The sequence below is a fragment of the Ornithorhynchus anatinus genome, chromosome 12 (assembly GCF_004115215.2).
Source record: "Ornithorhynchus anatinus isolate Pmale09 chromosome 12, mOrnAna1.pri.v4, whole genome shotgun sequence".
Classification (NCBI taxonomy): domain Eukaryota; kingdom Metazoa; phylum Chordata; class Mammalia; order Monotremata; family Ornithorhynchidae; genus Ornithorhynchus; species Ornithorhynchus anatinus.
The window spans coordinates 39,911,629-39,931,168 of record NC_041739.1 but is presented as its reverse complement, the minus strand read 5'-3'; the positions used below and the strand labels follow the sequence as shown (position 1 = coordinate 39,931,168).

The 19,540-nt window shown below is 43.8% G+C and overlaps 1 protein-coding gene across 2 annotated transcripts in view; it reads right to left on the bottom strand.

Moving 5' to 3' along the window:
• TBCK (TBC1 domain containing kinase) overlaps positions 1 to 19,540 on the bottom strand; it is a 229,226-nt gene that overhangs the window by 33,779 nt on the left and 175,907 nt on the right. For both annotated transcript variants that reach the window (XM_029076457.1, XM_029076458.2), the window contains exon 24: positions 1,129 to 1,304. In XM_029076457.1, coding sequence (XP_028932290.1) covers positions 1,129 to 1,304 — 176 coding nt within the window. The remainder of the gene's footprint in view (positions 1 to 1,128; positions 1,305 to 19,540) is intronic.

Sequence of the window (19,540 nt, the reverse complement as noted above, 5' to 3'; positions counted from 1 at the left end):
CCAGCCCTGAGCTATTTAATAATAATAATAATAATAATGTTGGTATTTGTTAAGCACTTACTATATGCAGAGCACTGTTCTAAGTGCTGGAGTGTACAGAGTAATCAGGTTGTCCCACATGAGGCTCACAGTCTTCATCCCCATTTTACAGATGAGGTAACTGAGGAACAGAGAAGTGAAGTGACTTGCCCACAGTCAAACAGCTGCCAGTGGCAGAACCGGGATTCAAACCCATGACCTCTGACTCCCAAACCCTTGCTCTTTCCACTGAGCCACACTGCTTCTCCCCTAGGTCATCCTGGTTTCCCGGGCCTGGAACTCCTTGCCTCACCCAATTCAGCAGACCACATCCATCTCAGATTAGTTCACGATACCCTGGATATGTTGGCCCAACAGTCGTTATTAGCCAATATGAATTTAATTCTTACCACTAATACTTAAGTGCATGAGTATATTTCGGTCTGAGATTCAATTATTTATTCAGCTATTTCATTGTGAATAATTGTACTACTTTCTGTTTTATTGTTTTTCCTCCTGCTCCCATTATTTTAAAATAACTTCTAGTTTAACTGTCTTTCCTATTCCACTGGGAGTACCTACAGGGCAAAAACATTGGTCTTGCTTCTGTTGATCTCTCCTGACTGCTTAGTATGGTGTTCAATAAATATCACTAATTGATAGATAAAAAAGAGCGGAGATTCCATTTTCGTTGTAAAAATGAGCCTTATGGAATTTTATATAAACTTTACAGGCTATCAAAACACTCGTTCTTTGGCATGAGAAGCAATGTGGCCTGGTGGAAAGAACATATGCCTGGGAGTCAGAGGATCTGGGTTCTAATCCCGGCTCTGCGACTTGCCTGCTGTTTGATCTTGGGCAAGTCACTTAACTTCTCTGTGCCTCAGTTTCCTTAACTGTAAAATGGGGACTCAATACCTGTCCTCCTTCCTTCCTTAGACCATGAGCCTAAAGTGGAAAAGGATTGTGTCTGAGTTGATTAACCTGCCTCCATACCAGTGCTTAGAACAGTGCTCGACACAGTAAATTCTTAATATGGTGATAATAATACTACTCACAAATTAAAAAGAGGAGACCACAGCACAAATAAAAGAGCATTTTAAAGGATACTCTTCACTGTTCCGGATGTCGACCACCAGCAGCTTTGGCTTGTTGGATTTGGTTTTTTTGGTGGGAGTTTTGAAATGGCCCAATCCCGTCAGCTCACACAAATCAATCAGGTCCTCGGCTGAAATTCGGGGTGATACCTCAGATTTCAGATCATCCAGGTCGATGGATTCTCGTGACTGAAGAAAAGAAAAAGGGAGAAAAAGGATGAAAAACTGGTTGTGAAAACACCGGAGTTGGTCTGGTAGAAAACCAGGTTGTGCTTTTCACCTCCTGCTGGGACACAGAACGAGAGCATCAAAACGAAGTCATCCTGCACAGTCCCAAACCAGCCTGATTTAAGCCGGGCAGCAAATGCCCTGGAATCAAAGCCTGTCAAATCTGGCTGAGAGCTGCTCAGAAATGCCCATCCATCACAGACAGCATCAGAAGATTATCTATGCACCAGAGTTAAACGGTAGTTCAGTTGTTTCAAAGGATGCTTAGACACGACTGCTTAAAAGAGATGCTCTGACGGGTTATTGACCAAACTACAGTGTTTTTAACTATCTCGCTGAATGCTCATAATCTTAAGTATGGCTCAAACCAGAAAGATCGATGAAGTAACTTTCACCCTTCATTCGACTGTGTTTATTGAGCGCTTACGGTGTGCGGATCAGTGCTCAAAGCTTGTGGGAGAGTACGATACAACAATAAACAGACACATTCCCTGCCCGCAACGAGCTTACAGTCTAGCTTACATTCTAGAGTCAATCGATTGTATTTATCAAGCACTTACTGCGTGCAGAATACCGTACTAAGTGCTTGAGAGACTATGTAATAATAGCAATAATGATTATGGTATTCGTTAAGCTATGTGCCAAGCACTGCTCTACGCACTGGGGATTGCACAAGGCAATCAGTTTGTCCCACGTGGGGCTCACAGTCTCAATCCCCACTTTACAGATGAGGTAACTGAGGCATAGAGAAGTGAAGTGACTTGCCCAAGGTCACACAGCAGACATGTAGTGGATCGAGGATTAGAACCAGTGACCCGTGAAGAGGAGTCCTGTCCTATCCCGTACTTTCCTCCTGTCCCACTGCCGCGGAGACAGCACAGCCATTGATTGCAGGGGGGTGAGCAGGGGAAGTGACTCTGGGATGACTGGGAAGGGGAAATTTGGGGTTGAAGAGAGGCAGGGGCTTCCTGGGATAGTGGAGAAAGGATCGGGCAGCAAGACTTACTTAGTGGGGCTTGAAAAGATTTGAATGATAATAGTGATGGTGGAATTTATTCAAATCCTTTCAGGAAGACACAACCACAGATTTTCCTAAGGCACTGGAAATTGATCCTCTGATTACAGCTACCCAAATGGCCTTCAGAGAAGGGTGGGCGGCTACGATATTTGGTGAAGAAATCAGAAAAGAGCTCATGTTGTTTCCTCCCCGCCCCCGAGATATCCTTAAAAGATAGAGAAAAGGTGAATACTGAGATAAATCAATATATGGCATTTATTGAGTGCTTACTACTACTAATAATAATGTTGGTCTTTGTTAAGCGCTTACTATGGGCCGAGCCCTGTTCTAAGCGCTGGGGTAGACAGAGGGGAATCAGGTTGTCCCACGTGGGGCTCACAGTCTTAATCCCCATTTTACAGATGAGGTCACTGAGGCACCGAGAAGTTAAGTGACTTGCCCACAGCTGACAGCCGACAAGTGGCCGAGCCGGGATTTGAACCCATGACCTCTGACTCCAAAGCCCGTGCTCTTTCCACTGAGCCACGCTGTGCAAAGCCCACAGTACTAAGCAGTTGGGAAGGCATTAATGCAGCAGACTTGGTAGACATGTTCCCTACCCACAAGGAGCTTACTGTATGGAAGGGAAGACCACTCAAATAAATTATGGTTATATAAATTAGTTCTACAGGGATATGGGTGGGGTGAATATCAAGTGTTTAAAGGGTATAGATCCAAGTGCCTAGGAGACACAGAAAGGACAGGGAGTAAGGGAAATGATGATTCAGTCAGGGAAGGCCTCTAGGAAGAGATATAATTTTCCTGGGGCATTGAACGGGGGGAGAGTGATGGTTTGTAGTATATGAAAGGGGAAGGAGTTCCAAGTCAGAGGGAGGACATGGACAAGAGATCAGCAGCAAGATAGACGAGATCGAGGTACAGTGAGCAGGTTGGCATTAGAGGAGAAAAGCGTATAGCCTGGGTCATAACAGGAAATCACTGAGGTAAAGTAGGAGGGGGAGAGCTGATCGAGCGCTTCAAAGCCGATGGTAAGGAATTTTGGGTTGAAGTGGAGGTTGATGGGCAAGAGGTGGATGGGCAACCACTGCAGGTTCTTGAGTGTGTAGATGGGGACTAAATGGTTTTTCAGAAAAATGATCCCTGCAGCAGAGTAAAGTAAGGACTGGAATGGGGAAAGACAGGAGGCAGGGAGCTCTTTGAGGAGGCTGATGCAGTCCGTAGTCTAAGGTGAGAAATGATAAGTGCTTGAATCAACATGGAAGGAGTTTGTATGGACAGGGAAGCATGGATTTTGGCGATGTCATGGATGTAGACCCGACAGGATTTGGTGAGACTGAATATGTGGATTGAATGAGAGAGATGAGTGCAAATGCTTACACTCCATACAAAAACTTTCATAAATAAACTTCCACAGAAATGTAAAATTCTAGAGCACACACTTCTGTGGATCTCAGCATATGTACCCACTGCTCGCTAAGCGGAGTGACCGATTCATTACATTGGTACAGAATGAATCAGCAAGAAGACAGGAGAAAGAAGCGGCCTGCATCTCTTCTACTCTTGAATCGAAAATTCCTGTCTGGCTTATGAATTGGTCTCATTCCAAAGGATACTGGGAAATTTAATTCCCTTGCAGAAGGCACTAACCCTAATCCTCACCTATTAGTCTCTTTTGACTTCAGTTCTGTTTTCTCTAGTGACTTGAAAATTTCCACAATTAAGCTCTGTCAGCGTTACTATGGTCAACACTTCAGACCTCTTCAGGTTGGCCCTCGGTTTTTAGTACACGTATACTCACAGACAATGGAAGACAACATCTGCAAACATGAAATGCACTGACCCAGAACCTGGACATTTTCCTGATGAACAGGTCGGTCTTTCCCGAACGCTTTGTTCAATCAGTGGTACGTACTGAGTGCTTACTGTGTTCAGAGCAGTGTTCTAAGCTCTTGGGGGATTAATAGAGTAAGCAGACATCCCTTGCACAGCAGAGAGGCCTAGTGGATAGAGCCTGGGCCTGAAGGACCTGGTTCTAATCCTGACTCCTCCACTTGTCTGCTTGATCGCTGTGTGATTTCAACTTCTATGTGTCTCAATTCCCTCAACTGCATAAGAGGGATGACGACTGTGAGCCCCATGTGGGGCATGGACTGTGTCCAACCTGATTAGCTTGCACAGTTATTATTATTATGGTATTTGTTAAGCACTTACTATGTGCCAAAGCACTGTCCTAAGCCCTGGGGTAGATACAAGATAATCAGGTTGTCCCATGCAGGGCTCACATTCTTAATCCCCATCTGGCAGATGAGGTAACTGAAGCACCGAAAAGGTAAGTGGCTTGCCCAAGGTTACACAGCAGACAAGTGGCGGAGCCGGGATTAGAACCCATGACATTCTGACTCCCGAGCCTGTGCTCTTTCTGCCAAGCCATGCTGCTTCTCAATAGTGAATAGAGCATAGGCCCGGGAGTTGGAAGGCTTTGGGTTCTAATTCCGGCTCTGCCGCTGGTCTGCTGTGTGACCTTGGGCAAGTCACTTCACTTCTCTATGCCTTAGTTACCTCATCTGTAAAATGGGGATTGAGACTGTGAGGCCCACGTGGGACAGGGACGTGTCCAACCCAATTTGCTTGTAGCCCCCCAGCGCTTAGTACAGTCCCTGGCACATAGTAAGTGCTTAAATACCATAATTATCTACCTCAGCGCTTAGTACAATGCCTAGCACATAGTAAATGTTTAATAAATACCATATTTAAAAAGAAAAAATATTCAGCACCCCAGGCACCTCACCTGCACTCTCACCCTCTTGTTACCCTTCTTCTTAAGAGTCAGCCCTGGTCCCCAGCTCACTCGCCAGATTAGGGCATCTCGCTCCCACCCAGCTATTCTTCCGAAGATTTCAAGTCTGCTCCTGGGGCCCCAGCCCCACAGCCCTCACTCACAATATTTACACATCAAAAATCCTCAGAGGTTTGAGATTCACAAACTGTTTGTTCTCTAGCATTGTGAATTTTCAATCAATAAACACAAAAATATAACAGACACTGCCCACAGTGAGCTTCAATATTTACTTTAGTATCAGACTAATGCTCTCGGAGGACAGAGTGGCGGTTTGGCAGAAAAAATGGAATTTCAACTCAAAATGACTCTCAATCAGTCAGTGGTATTTACTGAGTGCTTACTGGGTGAGGAACACTGTACTCAGTGCTGGGGAAAGTATAATCAATTAGAGTTGGTAGACATGATCCCTGCTCACAAGAAACTTAAAGTCTAGAGGGGTAGAAAAAGATTAAAATAAAATTACAGATACGGGAAATGGGAGAGTGCAAGGATATGCACATCAGTGTTGTACGGCTGCGGGTGAGGTGACCATCAAGTACTCAAATGGTACAGATCCAAATGTACAGGTGACAGAGTAAAGGAGGACACATAGGGGAACTTTATTTTACCTCCTAGGTGACCTCCCAGCTACAAAATAGTGTTATTACTTTACTATTTATCGGGAATGTGGGGGGCATTTAATGTGTAGTATATAAAATACCTTTGAAATCTACATGGTAATCAGTGAAGATTTAGTGAGATATTCCCTGCAAATATGAATTCTCTATTTAGAAGCCTGCCTGTATTACTAATGCCTTGGTTAATATTGTTGTTTGCTCTCCTCCAAATTCAAATTATTAGGAGCTATCATCCATCCCTTTTAGCTCTGCTATAAAGCTACAAAAGTTCTACAAGAAGGCATGGGAAAGGAAAGTACAAGATTAGGGAGGTATTCCCATAGGGGATACTGAAGATCCTGGTTTAGGGGGACGTTAAGTTTCAGCACTAGGCTGAAACATCTTTGAAGGCAAAGACTGTGTCTCCCAGCTATACTGGGACTCTCCCAAGTCCCAGTGCTCTGCACACAGTAAGTGCTCAATAAATACCACTGACTGATCAGCTGTCCACACCCATTCCTGAGCATCAAGACACTAAATCATTTCATCTCTCTGGAGGAAAATGGCCCTTTATTTCGGGAAACACAATTGATGAAGACAGCTTTGCTTTCAAACATGTAATTGAGCCCATCAAGCATCAGATTCTAAAGGTATTAATTTCAATCAATCATATTTATTGAGTGCTTATTGGGTGCAGAGCACTGAATTAAGGACTTGGGAGAGTACGATATAAGAGTTAGTAGATCTGTTCCCTGCCCACAACAAGCTTACAGTCTTGAAGGGGAGACAGAAATTAATAAAATTACAGATACACACATAAGTGTTGTGGGGCTGAGGGAGAGGTGACTAGGGAGCAAATCCTCGTGCAAGGATGATGTAGAAGGGAATGGGAGAAGAGGAAATGAGGGCGTAGACCGGGAAGGCTTTTTGGAAGAGATGTGCTTTCAGTAAAGCTTTGGAGGTGGGGAGAGAAAATGTCTGTTGGATACGAAGAGGGAAGGCGTTCCAAACAGGCGGAAACGTGGCTGAAAGGTCGGCGGCGAGATAGCCGAGATCGAGATTCAGTGAGTAGGTTGGAGTTAGAGGAGACAAGTGTGCGGGCTGGGTTGTAGTGGAGAACAGCAAGACATGGTAGGAGGGGTCAAGGTGATTGAGTGCTATAAAAATATCATCTGAATGGCTATTTGGGTAAGTACACTAGATGGAAACCTAACATTTTTCCTAGAGCAGGAAATGGATGCCGATGACTTCTTTAAATTTCTTGCTAAAGCAAAAGGTGAGTGAGGAATAACTATTCTAGTAATCCCAAAGAGAGGAAAAAGTCAGAAAATCCACATGATGGGTTACAAAACCAATGCAAGCCCCACTGAATCCCAGCTCCGCCACGTCCCTGCTGTGTGACCTTGGACAATCCACCTGAACTCTCTTCGCCTCACTTTCCTCATCTGTAAAATACGGGTTCAGTATTTGTTCGCCTTGCCTCTTATACCATGAGTCCCATGTGGAGAAAGGACTGTGTCCAATCTGATTATCTTTGATCAAACAATTGTATTTATTAAGTGCTTACTGTGTGCAGAGCACTGTACTAAGTGCTTGGAAGAGTAACAATAATAACCACTGTGGTATTTGTTAAGCGCTAGGTGCCAGGCCCTGTACTAAGCCCTGGGGTGGATACAAAGCCAGTCAGGTTGGACACAGTCCCTGTACTTCATGGAACTCACAGTCTCAATCCCCATTTTACTTACGAGGTAATCGAGGCACAGAAAAGCAAAGTGACTTGCCCAAGGTCACGGAGAAGACAAGTGGCAATGTTGGGATTAACATAACAATACACGATATTAATACAGCAATTCATTCATTCGATTATGTTTAATCAGTGCCTACTGTGTGCAGGGCCCTGTACTAAGTGCTTGGAAAGTACAATTTGGCAACAGATAGAGACAATCCCTACCCAACGATGGGCTCACAGTCTAGAAGCGGGGAGACAGACAATTAAAACAAAACAAGTAGACAGGCATCAATAGTAATATTATCTTGTAATTATCCCAGTGTTTAATACAGTATTTGACATATAGTAAGTACTTAAATACAACTATTATTATTATTGTTGTAGAATGGGCCAATATGTGTCAAACAGAGCTTAGAGGTACTACCTGGTCCCAGCGAAATGGAAGAAGATTTTGGTCACAGCCAACTGAATTACCGACCACAACTTCAAATTTCAGTTTCCTGCCCTCTCTCCCTCCCTCCAAGCTCGTATCTCCTCCTGCCTTCAGGACAATGCCATCTGGATGTCCGCCGACCACCTAAAACTCAACATGTCCAAGCCTGAGCTCCTTATCTTCCCTCCCAAACCCAGTCCTCTCCCTGATTTTCCCCGTCACTGTGGACGGCACTACCGTCCTTCCCGTCTCACAAGTCCGCAACCTTGGTGTCATCCTTGACTCTGCTCTCTCATCCACCCCACACATCCAATCCGTCACCAAAACCTGTCGGTCTCACCTACACGACATCGCCAAGATCGGCCCTTTCCTCTCCATCCAAACTGCTCCCTTGTTGGTACAATCTCTCATCATATCCCGACTGGATGACTGAATCAGCCTCCTTTCTGATCTTCCATCCTCCTGTCTCTCCCTGCTTCAGTCTATATTTCACTCTGCTGCCCAGCTTCCCCTGTTACAGAAATGCTCTGGTCATGTCAATATCTCCAGTGGTTGCCTATCAACCTTTCCAAGAAGCAAAAACTCCTATTGGTTTCAAAGCTGTCCATCCCCTTGCTCCATCCTACATCACCTCCCTTCTCTCCTTCTACAGCCCACCCCGTACACGCTGCTCCTCTGCTGCCGGTAACCTCCTCACTGTGCCTCGCTCTCGCCTGTCCCGCCGATGACCCCTGGCCCACGTACTACCTCTGGCCTGGAATGTCCTCCCTCCTCACATCCACCAAACTAACTCTCTTTTCCCTTCAAAGCCCTACTGAGAGCTCACCTCCTCTAGGAGGCCTTCCCAGACTGAGCCCTCCCTTTCCTTCTGTCCCTCCTCCCCTCCCCATTCCCCCTCCTCCCTCTCTCTGCTCTACCCCCTTCCCTGCCCCATAGCACTTGTGTATATTTGTACACATTTTTTATTCAATTTTATTAATGATGTGTATATCTATAATTCTAATTATCTATTATGACGCTATTGATGCCTGTCTACTTGTTTTGTTGTCTGTCTCCCCCTTCTAGACTGTGAGCCCCTTGTTGGGCAGTGATTGTCTCTGTTGCCAAATTGTCCTTTCCAAGCGCTTAGTACAGTGCTCTGCACACACTAAGCGCTCAATACATAGATTCAATGAATGAATGCCCTTGAGAAGAAGCTTCCAAGTGAAAGACCCAGTCGGCTATTAATTTGAAAATGTCCCTGTCTCTTTCAATCTGTTTTCAATGGCTCATGCTCCTCCTTCTTCCCTCCCTTACATAAATCTGAAGTCACGTTCCAATTTAGAAAGGAGAAGCTTGTCCCGCTGCAAAATACTGACCAGGCCTCCTGACTGGGAAGAGATGAATATCCGTGCTGGAGATGGATGTTGGCTTTCATCTCTTGAGTTTCCTGGACCACGCCCCGTATTCTCTGCTGCTATGGCACTTGTTCTCACTCCATTAAGTTTCACACAGAAATGGGACTTGCCATTTGCTGCTCTTAATCAAAAGAAGGAGGCAGCAGGAATTTTAATGCTCTTTAATATTGAGGAATTATAGCGACTTAAGCATTCTGAAATTAAAAGCTGAGCTTCAGAAAGATTAAAGAGACTTAATATCAGTGGGCTATACGATCGCTGCTTCAAACTCATTTTTCCATTAAGTTAGAATCCGTTACTGGCATTTCCTTCTAGCTTTTATGGGAAATCAGGTATTCATGAAAATGAGCTCCTCTGATTTCACTGGCCAAGCTCGTGGAAACCCTTCTAATCATGGTTTTGGCATTTCAAACTGAGTTTGCCACGGAAAGGGTTGTGGGGGAGAAGGTAGAAGCCTGAGAGCAGAAAATCACGAGGTATTTTATTTACCACTGGCGCTGAGAGATCCAACCTAACTAGCCTAAGCAAGGAAGTCACAGGGCAAAGGATGTTCTCCTGGGCAAAGTAGGAGCTGAAAGGGGAAGATGTCATGACCTCAAAGGTCGCTAAGCTTTTTGTTTGCTTGGTCCCCCCAACATAGGGCATATAGACCGACATCTAGAAAATTAGATTCTGTGGCAAATTATACATATACATTTCTTGAAGTAAAAATAGAGCATTTACTAGACAGTTTAAGATGGGTGTTTTACTCCCCTCTATATAATTTCCATTTAGCAGCTAAGCAGCAAACCATAACCACTTCAAGCTTTTCCTTACTCAATACGCTAGAAATTGACCATTTTGCCATGGCTTCACTGGTACTTTAGATTGACGGGGATTTATTTATGTATCTGTACTCACGATGACTCCGGAAGGAGGTATGAAGTTTCTGTCTCCGAATCTAATTCGCTACAAAACGTTGTTCAGAGGCTACACAAATAGCTGCAAAATTAGTTGATAAGTTCTTTCTCCTCCTTATGTTATCACTGGAAATGAAAACTCTAGAAATGGAATTTCACAAACAAAGCTACTTATAAACATCAGTGACGAATCAGAGAATGTGAAGGGTGAGTTCCTTGAAGTGAACATCTGGATGTATCGATAATAAGAATTTTAATTTAATGGGGGCAAAGGCCTACCACTCTGGCAAATACCTGAACACACAGATGGGTGTTTCCTGAGTCTCATTAGGTTACTTGGGAAGCGAATTCCAGAGCTTTTCAATGAGTATCCTGTTTCCCTAGAGTTCAAACCTGGAGCGGGACCACATATGCATTCATACATACACCCAACCTTCACCTTAAAAAAGAAAAAAATGAACCACCAAACCAATAAAACCCTGAGAGGAAAGCCCGCCGAAGTAGTCCAAAAGCTAACCTGACTCTCAAAACATCCAGATGACATGCTGCCTGAGTTTCTGTCTCATCGTGAGAACTAAGGAAGTACGGTTCTTTAGAATGTAAGAAAACAGTTAGAAACATCGCAACAATAGGAATAATAAGAATAACAATAATTATGATATGTGTTAGGTGCTTACTAAATGGTCAGGCTCTTTTCTAAGCACTGTAGTACGTACGAGTTAATCAGGTTGGACACAGACCCTGTCCTTCAGGGGCTCAAAGTCTAAGAAGCAGGGGGGAATAAATATTGAATTCCCATTGTATAGTTGAGGCAACTAAAGCACAGAGAAGTTAAGTGACTTGCCCATGCTCACAATGCAAGCAAGTGGCAGATCTGGGAACCACCTTTCTCTATACAAATATACAGACAGTTGAATGGACAGGTGTCTCCAGAGAGGTGTAAAGGATTTTTAAGAGTAATAAGATAAAATAGATTATGGTATTTCTTAAGCGCTTACTATGTGCCAGGCCCTGTACTAAGCACTGGGGTGGTCACAAGCAAATCAGGTCGGACGCAGTCCCTGTTCATCGTGGGGCCCACGGCCTTAATCTCCATTTTACACATGAGGTTACTGAGGCACAGAGATGTTGAGACTTGCTCAAGGCCACACAGCAGACAAGAGGCAGAGCTAGGATTAGAACCCATGACCTTCTGACTCCCAGGCCTGTGCTCTATCCAAGCCATACTAGTAGAGATCAATCCATTATTGACAAGGCAATGGAACATCAGGGTTGAGAGGTAATTCACTTAAAGGAGGGCCCAGAGTATTGAACAAAGAAAACTGTTATGCGGTCAAAGTAGGAGAGATTGCAAATGAAGACAATAATAATGTTGGTATTTGTTAAGCGCTTACTATGTGCAGAGCACTGTTCTAAGCGCTGGGATAGATACAGGGTGATCAGGTTGTCCCACGTGAGGCTCACACTTAATCCCCATTTTACAGATGAGGTAACTGAGGCACCGAGAAGTTAAGTGACTTGCCCAAGGTCACACAGCTGACAGGTGGCGGAGCCGGGATCAGAACCCCTGACCTCTGACTCCTAAGCCCATGCTCCTTCCACTGAGCCACGCTGCTTCTCAAGTGGTTTGAGGGTATGGATTTCTGAGTTAAGTGAAAATAGAAAAGAACAAAGGATGAGGAGCTATTGAGTTTTGACTTATTAATCAATTAGTGGCATTTATTAAGCACTTACTGTGTGCAGAGCACTGTACTAAGCTCTTGGGAAAGTATTAGAATGATGTATACCATAAATTGAAGTGGATTGGATAGGATGTTTAGATGTGATAATTTGGGGCATAAAAGGGAGCAAAGAAAACAAAAAACCCCATGAGTTAAATGGAAAATCCTGCTGAAATTGAAGCTTAAAATTAAAATACTGTAGGATGGGGTCAGGTGGTGTTAAAAAGTCTGTGAGTCTAAGAGGACTATTCATATGAGGTGGAATGACACTCCCAGGTGACTCAGTGAGAGGATGGACAAACCTGGGTGAGGATGGAGAGGAGAGAGGGAGAGAGGGAGACTGAGAGACTGAATGTGTGTGTCGTGTGAGGACGACTCATGGGGGGAAAAGGCTGGATGAAACAAAAACGTGCTTTGTCGTCCAGATTAATTCCACTTCTTTTTCTACAACTTGGAAAAACTCCTCATTCTCCTAGCCACCCTCCCCTCAACTACACACTTGTGTGCATACCCTTTAAACACTTGCTCTGTGTAGTTCCTGATTAGCAGCACGAATTACCCTAAAAGTAACAACATGCAGGTGCATTTCAATTAAGCAGTCGCTTGTTATAATAGCAAACTCTGGCAAACTCAGAGGAGTTGTAAGGTTGAATGAAATAAGAACACCAGAAATGCCAACGATCTCCCATTCAGATCAAAGAAAAGAAAGGCTCCGATAGAGTGCTGGGAATAAGATCAGAGGGAACAGCTGGCTATCATGTGGGGCACAAATACGTGCAATAATTCACGTTTGGGAAAGAGCAACACAAGAGAAAATAAAAGCTTCACTATGAAGATGCACGTAAATGAAATGGGTAATCGGGGACGGTCTCACCTGTTTTTCCCTCCAAATATGTGTATAAATAAATATTTGATACACTCTGTCTCTTGGGAAACATCAGGAACAATTAAGGGGAATTTTTAATGCAGGCACCCTTATGTAGTGAGAGATAAATCTCCAACATCACCATCAATGGGTTCTCATCCTCACTGCCCTCTTTAAAATGTTTGTCTGTTTAAATCTAACTTACATTTTCCCGTGAGAGGGTTAGGGTTTTCTAAGATGTGATTAAAACAGAGAATTTGCATTTTTTAAAAAATGGTAGTTGTTAAAGTCTTACAGTATGTCGAGTGTTGTTCTAAGCGCTGGGGTGGGTACAGGTTAATCAGTTTGGACCCAATCCCTGTCCCACATGGGACTCACAGTCTAAGTAGGAGGAAACCCATTCTTCACATTTTGTCTTGAAAGATAATCAGGGTTCCATGGTATTCAAAAGACTTGCTTTCAAACCCTTGGTGGGTCCGGGCCACCCTAGGTTCCCAAATCTGTTTTTCTGTGCCTGTCCCAAGATTACAAATGGGCTCCAATGTCTCCTACGATACACTGTGTCTTTCCCCCTTTTTTTTGTTTTTTCCCATTATTGCTTCCTATTTCATCTAATTGCTCTCTCCAAAAGCCAGCCAAATAATGGTCATTTGGTGTCACAAAGCCCGCTATTTCTCCTTTCCCTTTGTGGGGAGTGAAGGCAAGCTCAATGGGGGATGAAGGCAATTCATAGAGCAAGATCCCAGGAGTCAGCAGGTCATGGATTCTGATCCCAGCTCTGCCACTTGTCAGCTCTGTGACCTTGAGCAAGTCACTTAACTTCTCTGTGCCTCAGTTGCCTCATCTGTAAAATAGGGATTAAGACTGTGAGCCCTGTGTGAGACAGGGACTTTGTCCAACACAATTATCTTTTATCTACCCCAGCACTTAGGACAGTGCCTGGCACATAGTAAGTGCTTAATATACACCATAATTACTATTATTCTCTAAAAAGTGTGATAAAGAAACAGCAGCTCTGTCTGAGGCTACACCATAACAGTTTCACTTCAATTATTTCTCTCTCACATCATATTAACCATATTTTGCATTTCTCATGCTAAATATTTCAAACCTAGCAATCGGATAGGCTCTAACAAGACCCCTCATTATTCTAAAGTTGCATCGAGAAGCAGCATGGCTTAGTGGAAAGAGCACAGGCTTGGGAGTCAGAGGACGCGGGTTCTAATCCAAGCTCCACCATTTGTCTGCTGGGTCACCCTATGCAAGCCACTTAACTTCTCTGTGCCTCAGTGACCTCATCTGTAAAATGGGGATTAAGACTGTGAGCCCCACGTGGGACAACCTGATTACCTTGGGTCTACCCCAGTGCTTAGAACAGTGCTCGGCACATATAAGTGCTTAACAAATACCATCATTATTATTATCCACTCCCCTGGCTTTAACACCCACCTCTATGCAGATGATCCCCCAAACCTGTTTAGCCCTCACCTCTCATCTTCTCTACGATCACATCTTGGATGCCCAATTGACAACTCAAACTCAATGTGCCGGGAACTGAACTCATCTTCCCTCCCAAAGGCCCTCCTCTCGACATCTTTCCCATCACAGTTGACGCCACCACCATCTTTCCTATCTCTCAAGCCCACAATGTGGCATTATTCATTCATTCCATTCCATTCGATAGTATTTATTGAGCGCTTACTATGTGCAGAGCACTGTACTAAACTCTTGGAATGTACAAATCGGCAACAGACAGAGACAGTCCCTGCCCATTGACGGATTTACAGTCTAATCTCCTTGACTCCTCTCTCTTTTTCAATTCCCAAAGCCAACCTAGTCCCAAATGCTGTTGCTTCTTCCTCCCCAACAATTTCAGGATCCACTCCTGCCTCTTCATCCAAACAGAGAGTTACTGGTCATCTCCGGATCTGACTCCTGAATCTGTCTCCTCACTCCTCCGGGCTCCCAGCCTTTGCTCTTTCTCCAATCCACAGCTCACTCTGCTGCCCTGGATCATTTCTTAAAAATATTCTTCTGCACAGGGCTCCCCTCTCCTCAAAAACCTTCTATGGTTACCCATTCCTCTCTGCGTCATGCAGAAACTCCTGACCAGTGGCTTTAAAGTTCTCAATCAGCTCTCTCCCTGCTACTTATCAACTCTATATTCCCATTAGACCCCAGCTTGCACTCTTTGCCCCTCATGGTAACTGAATACCTGGTACCTCTTCTGATCTCTCTTCCCTCTGACTCCTTACTACCTTCAAACCCTCTCCCTCAAATCTTCTAGACCACAGCTACAGAGCCCTTCTGATATCACACCTCCCCAAGAAGCTTTTCCTGATTAGTCTTTCTTCTCCCAAGGCTAACATCGCCTCAACTCCCATCTCAGCACTTCTGCTCTCAAAACCTGTAATAATAATGGTGATAGCATTTAAGTGCTTACTATGTGCCGGACCCTGGGGTGGATACAAACAAATCGGATTGGACACAGCCCCTGTCCCATGTGAGACACACAGTCTTACTCTTCATTTTACAGATGAGGGAACTGAGGCCCAGTGAAGTGACTAGCCCAAGGTCACAGCAGACAAGTTTTGGGGCTGGATTTGAACCCACGACCTTCTGACTCCCAGGCTCGTGCTCTATCCCTTATGTCACGCTGCTCAAGAAATACTGATGATCTATTTTAACTACTGATTCCTTCACCGAGGCCAAGATATTTGTCTTCCATTCAAATGATTTTTTTTCTAAAACTGTAATATTTAGGAGACACAAATTTATCTTTTCAACGTGACCTTGGACGGGGTTGTATAAACCTAAGATGCATCTAAATTTTGCTCTTCGCCTATCTTCCCTGGACTCACCACGTGCTTTTTTCTTCAGCCTCGACTACTACGTCAAGCTCCTTACCGATCTTCACTATGCTGCCTTCATCATTTCTCTAAAATGTTGTTCAACACCTCTCTCGCTGTTTGTCAAAAACCTCAAATGGTTACCCTTTCCTCTCCACATCAAGGAGAAACTCCTTACCTTGGGCTTTAAGGCATTCACTCAGCTCTCTTCCTCCTACTTATCCACTATCTTCGCCCACTACACCCAGCTTGCACTCTTTGTTTCTCTCTAGCTCATCTACTAATTAAGCCTCGCTCTTATATCTTCCCCAGCTGGCCTCTGCTCACACTCCACTCAACTGGAACTCCCTCCCCCTTCATATGTGATAGGCCACAGTTCTCCCTCGGTTCCAAAGCCTTGTGAACGACCAACACTGTTGTATTGTGCTCTCCCAAATGCTTTGTACAGTGCTCTGCACATAGTAAGAATGAATAAATACCACTGATGATGAAATTACACCTTCTCCAGGGGGCCTAAGCTATTAAATTTTCACCTCCCATGTAGATGGCATTTGTTAAGTGCTCACTATGTGCAAAGCACTGTTCTAAGCGCTGGGGGGGATACAGGGTGATCAGGTTGTCCCATATGGGGCTCACAGTCTTAATCCTCATTTTACAGATGAGGTAACTGAGGCACAGAGAAGTTAAGTGACTTGCCCACACAGCTGCCAAGTGGGGGAGCTGGAATTAGAACCCATGACCTCTGACTCCCAAGCCCGGGCTCTTTCCACTGAGCCACGCTGCTTCCCCTGCTCATATCTCCCTACTGTCTGTTCTGCCCATCACGCCACCTAAGCACTTAAGTACGCAGCGCTTAGTACAGTGCCTGGCACGTAGGAAGCACTTCAGCAGTGTGGTCTAATGGACTGAACACGGACCTGAGAATGAGAAGGACCTGAATTCTAATTCCAGCTCTGCCACCTGGGTGCCGTGTGCCCACGGGCAAGTCACTTAACTTCTCTGTGCCTCAGTTACCTCAACTTTAAATTGGGGACTAAGTTTGTGAGCCCCATATGGGTCAGGGACTGAGTCCAACTCGATTTGCTTGTACCCACCCCAGGGCTTAGAATAGTGGCAGGTACATAATAAGCGCTTAACAAAGGCCGCAAATATATGACATTATATATTTAACATTATAACATACATATGAAACAGAGTCAGTAGACACATTTCCCTGCTTACAGGGAGCTTATAGTATAGAGGGAATTCTAACTCTATTGTACTCGGTTCTCTCCCACAGTGAAAATTGTTAAGCAGAATTATTTAAATTATAAGCAACGAATATCGAAAGTTATAGTGAACTTTTATCGTATTTATTTGAGATTTCATACCCCCGGTTTGTGGGTTTAACAATATGAGTCTACTATTTCACTTTTGGCTTAATACAGCTTTTGGGCAAGCAAAAATCCAAAACAAAAAGGTTAAGGATTGGCAAACAACTTCCGGGCAATAACGTTTTTTCTTAATTCAGTATTTTAAATATTCTAATGACTGCAACATCAAATGGATATCTATTCCTGACACAATCCTATTGTGGATTATTGTGAATAAGGAAACCTGAGTGATTAAATCAGACAGAAGGGCTTTGGCAGGCTGCTTCTCTGGGATCTACGATGACCCTTGGTGTGCTGTGCAATTACCTGAAGGCATTTAGCAAGCGTTACTAGGGATATCATCCCAAAGCAACAATTTTAAAAATGTCTTACTGAGAACACTGGAATACCTGTTCTAATGTAACGTGGAATGATAGGCTCTGTGGGTTTTCATTTAACTGAAACTGCAATAATGCTATCAATTATAACCAGAAAATCACATATAATTAAGAATTAAAGACCCAAGTGATACAGTCTAGTAAGACGGTGCCAGCTTCTTCAAAGAGAGAAATTCAAATTACTAGGTTTCATCATTAGAAATCACGGTTGTGTCTCCAGCTAATTAAGGCATTCCAGATCCCTTGTTAGTCTCAATCACGTTGACCTTTACATTGTTTGGTTCTTTAGTCCATCTTTGATGACTAAAGCAATAAGAGCCAGAATTTCTTTTAACAGGAGTCCAAAGTGAGTTTTTGAAACCACTCATCAAATTATAAACTTGTCTTCCTTCCCATTTCTCATAATATTTTAGCCCAGCAAGAATGCCACAAGGAATTATGGATCTCAGATAAAAGTTTGTATTGAAAAGGCTGGCTTGAAATGATAGTTTCTGAATCTCAGCAGGTAGGGGCATGGGTGGACTGGCTTGTACCCAAGTTTGTACAAAGAACAATTTGGTTAAACCAAAAAAGAGGTAGACTGCAGTCTTACCATTATTTTCATCTCCTATTTAAAACTCCAGGTCTGTTTTGAATGGCAAAAAGTTGCTTTAATGTATATTTTTAAAGTGACACATCTGTGTATATACCCGGAGAACTATCATTGTATACATTTTTTATATATTTAAAAAGTATACTTACATCTAGGAAAAAGGAAATCTGGCCAAAATGGATACTTAAGAGGGGGAAAGCTCTGCTCCTATCTCACTGAAGAGCCTTCATTCTTCTTCGTTTACAAATCATCCACTATTTGTCTAATTTACCTTAGGGTGCAGGTAGCATGGAAGCAAATTAAGTTAGTGAAGAACCAATGAACCCAGACCAGGCATATGAACCATAACCTCCAGAGGAAAAGACCGTCTGCTCTCTAAATAAAAGAAATGGGTGAGAATCCTCTAGAGAAGATAAGTTCCTAGAAAGCAGGGATTGGACTTTCTTGGCTCTACATAGTTCATGAACAATGGAGTTCTAGAATGCAATCTCCTAGCATCAAAACTAAATCATCCTAACACAGTTATATGGGGTGGAGACACATGAGGAGAATAAGTGTCAACATGATACCCAAAGAGCTGCTGTATGGAGAGCTGAAACTAGTAAAGCCATAGCAAACAGGGTAGAGGAAATGTTTTAATGACCCAATAAGAATAATTGTTGTGGTATTCATTAAGTGTTTACTATGTGTCGAGCACTGTAGTGAGTTCTGGCGAAGATACTTGGTAATCAGATTGGACACAATCCCTGTTCAACCCGGGGCTCACAGTCTAAGTAGGAGACAGAGAAATTTCATCCCCATATTACAGATGAAGAAACTGGGACAGTGAGAAGTTGTGACTTGCCCAAGGTGACACGACAAGAGGGAGGGCTAGGACTAGAACCCAAGTCTTCTGACTCCCAGGTCTGGGCTCTTTCCACTAGGCCATGCTGCTTCTCATAGCTACTCTTCTTGGGCCTCGGGGAAGTCAGCAGGATAGCCAAACAACAGCCATTTGGCCAGCTGAAGATGGCAACTCGAAAGCAAGGAGGGAAGAGGTATAATTTTGGGGACCCAGTGAAATAAAGCTTCAGACAATTCTCCATCCCAGTTGAAAACTGGGAGTCACCTGGAGAAGATGTGCGGTGCACTGCCATTAAGAAGGAAGCGGCTCTCAATGAATAAAAGCTTAGAGGGAGCGAGAGACAAGGAGATTAAAAAAAATATAATACCGGGAATTGCACACATTAAACACGACAACACAGAGATGGCTTTTTTGTGTGCACTATGTGGCCATGACTGTTGGTCCTGCAATGTCTCTGCAGCCACACAAGCCCTCGGAGGTGAATTTAATAATAATAATAATAATAATTATGGTATCCGTAAGCGCTTACTACGTGCCAGGCACTGTACTAGGCGCTTGGGAGGGTACAAGCAAATTGGGCTGGATGCAGTCCCTGTCCCACACGGGGCTCACAGTCTCAATCCCCATTTTACAGATGCGGTAACTGAGGCACAGAGAAGTAAAGG